Source organism: Cryptomeria japonica, chromosome 5, assembly GCF_030272615.1.
Source record: "Cryptomeria japonica chromosome 5, Sugi_1.0, whole genome shotgun sequence".
Taxonomy (NCBI): Eukaryota; Viridiplantae; Streptophyta; class Pinopsida; order Cupressales; family Cupressaceae; genus Cryptomeria; species Cryptomeria japonica.
Genome location: NC_081409.1, coordinates 289,066,553 through 289,070,878, shown reverse-complemented (window position 1 = coordinate 289,070,878; position 4,326 = coordinate 289,066,553). Strand labels below are relative to the sequence as shown.

General features: G+C 33.1%; 1 protein-coding gene across 1 annotated transcript; it reads left to right on the top strand.

Moving 5' to 3' along the window:
* The first annotated feature begins 239 nt into the window (after positions 1-239).
* Positions 240-2,809, top strand: LOC131045842 (GDSL esterase/lipase At3g50400). The gene is made up of 5 exons (XM_057979512.2): positions 240-529; positions 731-861; positions 1,665-1,898; positions 1,993-2,248; positions 2,536-2,809. Exons 1-5 carry the CDS (start codon positions 271-273, stop codon positions 2,748-2,750), a joined length of 1,095 nt encoding a protein of 364 aa, XP_057835495.2. The 5' UTR covers positions 240-270; the 3' UTR covers positions 2,751-2,809.
* Positions 2,810-4,326: the final 1,517 nt, after the last annotated feature.

The following is a 4,326-nucleotide window of genomic DNA, read 5'->3' as shown; positions in this document are numbered from 1 at the left end:
GAAAAGAAAGACAAGCTGGAGAGCACAAATTTATCAACTGTCATGACAGGAAGATTTCTTTCTGGGATCTCAGATGATCCTTTCTTAATCTTTGACATTTTGCATATGTTCAAGAAAGTTTTTCATCGACAATCTCAATCTGGCCATGGTCATGGAAATTGTGTGATAGTGCTTACCGGACCTGTTAACTTGGAACAAGTCCACACAACTTCTTACAAGTTTATAAGCATCCATCTATTCTCTTATTTCCATACAACATTTGCTTCAGAAATGGCTTTATCAATGAATCTCCTGGTTTTTATGATCTGTAGCATAATATCTTGCTTTGCAATGAGCCTCAGTTACTCTATCAGTAATACTGAATATGTTGCATTTGTGTTTGGGGATTCTCTGGTGGATGCAGGGAATAATGACTATCTTTTCACACTTTCAAAAGCTGATTCACCTCCATATGGGATTGATTTTTCTCCCTCTGGAGGACACCCAACAGGAAGGTTTACTAACGGCAAAACAATCTCAGACATTGTTGGTAAATGCATAACAGAATGCTTGTGTGTTAGGAATTTAATGGGCTTTAGATTCAATAGTTTTGGCATTTGAAATTGTTGGCAGCAGTAGATTTTCACTATCTATGAGACTGTCTTTATTTTAAAATTTTATAAATCTATCTTTAGATGACTTGGTTTAAGACTTCTATTGACAGTATATGTTAATTTATATAATGTTGCAGGGGAGCAGTTAGGAGCTAAGTCCTTCCCCCCTCCATATTTAGCACCCTCCACTCACGGAACTGCCATTTTGGGAGGAGTCAATTATGCTTCAGGGGCTGCAGGAATCCTTAATGATACTGGTTCCATCTTTGTGGGTATCAGCTTTATAGTTTTTTAACCTCAGAATAATGAGCTCTTTTTGCCCCTTCCACTTGTATTTTAGGTTCAATTTTTAAAAAAAAAACTTGGAAGAATCTATATTTATTGGTTTCTATAGAGCGAAATTCTAACATGCGTCATTATAATCTTTACTTATATAAGCTTCTTTTTAATGAGCTGTTCTTTAATGATATAAATAGAATGAAGTTATACACACATCATTATAATTCCTGTTTTTAACCTCTGTTTTTAGGGAATGAAGTTTTAAACGCATCATTAAACCCCTGTTTGCATGAACTGCCCTCCACCATATTCAGTGGAACTTGGATTTATATTTTCAATTGTTCAAAGCATACAAAAGCATTCTGAAACACTTTTGGTTGAAGTTGTTTTGGACCGTGGATATGAAGAATCTATATCTAGTGGTATCTATGGAACGAAATTCTAACATGCATCACTATAATCATTTCTTACATAAGCTGTCCTTCAATGATATCTATTGAATAAAGTTTTACACACATCACTACAACTCCTCTATAAGTCTTGTTTCTAAGGAATGAAGTTTTACACACATAATTATAACCCCTATTTTTAAAGAATGAAATTTTGCATACATCACTATAACCCCTATTTCTTGAGAATGAAGTTTTACGCTTATCACTATAACCCCTGTTTGCATGAACTGCCCTCCACCATATTAACTTTTTAGTAGAACTTGGGTTTATATTTTCAATTGTTCAAAGCATACAAAAGCATTCTGAAATACTTTTGGTTGAACTTTCTTTTGGACTGCAGATAGGACGACTTTCACTTGACAGGCAGATTGACTACTTTGAGGACACAAAGGAGGAGCTAGTCAAAATGCTTGGTGACAAGAATGCAGAGGAATTTCTTGGCAAGGCCCTGTTTTCCATCACTGTGGGTGCAAATGATTTCTTAAATAATTTTCTCAACCCAATTAGTCCAAAAAGACCATCTCCTCACAGCTTTGAAGAATCCATGATTGCACAGTACCGCCTTCAAATTGAGGTAAACATAACTGATCATGATCAATATCACTCTTATTATAATACCCATCTTGACATAGTTACAGTAATGTGTTTTCCTCTTTCTTCCGCTGCAGAGACTATATGATCTAGGAGCCAGAAAGTTTGTGATTGCAGCAGTAGGACCCATTGGGTGCATCCCATATGACCGTGCCATCAACTTCTTACCAAACCGTAGCTGTTCTGCATCTTCAAACGAGCTGGTCACTGCATATAATCAACTACTTAGAAATCTGATCTCTGAACTCAACACAAGACTCTCTGGGGCCAAGCTCATCTATGCAAATTCCTATGATATTGTTCTTGACATGTTTCAAAACTATGCAAATTATGGTATAAAATTAATTTCATATAATTTTCACAATTCATAAAGATCAGTAGTAGTTTTTTTAAGATTGAATTGTGTTAAATTTTTTTCATCGATCTTTTAAATCATACTGTATGATCCATCATCACAATGAAAAACAAAATTCCAAAATTCTATTTTCTTTTCAAAATTGATAAGAATAATCTAAAAATCTACTATTGATTCTTTCTTCATGATGTGAAAATTCTCTGAAATTTAAGATTTTGTTTGAAAAATTTCAGTTCTTGATTGGGTTGCATTTGGGTTTTTGCAGGCTTTGAAAATGCAGACGATTCATGCTGTGGAGATGTTAGTGCATTGGTGCCATGCTCATTGAAAAGCAATATGTGCCATGATCGCTCAAAGTATTTGTTCTGGGATGCATATCATCCTACAGAGGCCGCAAATATCATAATTGGAAAGCTCTTTCTGGATGGTAATCTTAGTTGTGTATATCCAATGAATATCCGGCAGCTCCTCCTGCTCTAGAAATCGATGTTCTTGTTCCTAAATATATTGCAGAATAAATACAAAATTAGTTTTTAATATTTTTCGTATTTCCTGTAACAGTCTTTATAGTCTTTTGTATTGATTCTGAAATAAATTTTCAATGATCGATTTTCACAGTCTATAATTTATTTATTTTTAATTTTTTGTATTTTTTTTTTTTGGTGATAGATTATAAAAGGCGATTCAAAATGTTATATAAAAGTGACACACAATTTAATCTAAAAATAAATAAAACAAATAAATTTTTATTTTTAAATATCAAAACATTAAAAAATATTTTACAGACTTTTATTTAAATGGCTGATATAATTCATGAAGTTTAGGGAATGAATACTTCCTTAAAAATTTAAAAAAAATCCTCAAAATTTATATTTCTGCAACACCTTAAATGGAAATTTATATTTCAAACACTTTGACAGACATTTAAAGCTCAATTCAGACCATCTCTTTATGTCATCCCTGTCATGTCAGACGAATATATTTTATATTATTTGATCTACAATTATTTTCAATACCATACTATGTAAAATCAAATTATGTTTCCAAATTATTTCATTATCTAAATCAATATTTATTATCTTATTAATACCACTTGAAAAGTTCCCTCCATTGCCACATGATTAGGAATTACTAAGAAGCTTAATGGCTAGTGATTGTAGACTCAAGATAAGCTCCTTATTAGTGGCTTTCACATTTATGTACATTAGATTTCCATTCTAATAAGATCTATAAGGGTATGTATAAGCTTTTACAAACACATTGGCTTTATTAATAAAGTACAAATTAAGGTAAACTTTCATTTGCCTCGAGCGATATCAAACTGTACATTACCAAGTTATGGTCTAATATATTTCTATTTTGATAGTGAGAGTTGCTCTCCTTTAGTTGTATTAATAATGCAAGTGTGACCATTCAATTAGTAATGTGTCGTCTTCAAATACCTTTATATTTCTAAATGCATTTGAAAGGAAGTTAAGTAGCAGAACAACTTCCTACAATAATCCAGAGAGGATGATAGTGCAAAAATTATACAAATATTTACAATAGTTACAAAATCATAACAAAAATAAACATAAATAGTATACATACCACAACATAATTATTTATGTGGGGAAAAACGTTTTGAGAGAAAAACTCCACACTTCAAAAGCTACCCAATATATTAGTAAAAAATCAACAACATATTACAATTAGAGCATCGTAATTTGTCACTGGTCCAATTTACACCTCATGTTTGTGCTCCCACTTTAGCATGTCCTATCCTCATCCCCTCTCTACATTCATTCAAGCTTCATTATCCAGCTTTGATGTTATATACACCCTTTGGTGGGTCCTACTACGGGATGCCCTTCCCCCTAGCTGCTTGTTTTGGTCCTCTGTGTACAAGGACCAGGGCACCCCAAAATGCCCTAGTCTCTCTCAAAGGGTCTCCAATTTGAAATGGGATAGGTGTTATATCTCCCTGACAACATTTGATTTCCGAAGCTAAACATGACCATTGGAGGTCGGCCTAATCAGTAAATTACCTAGGGAACCCTATATAAAGACATTATAT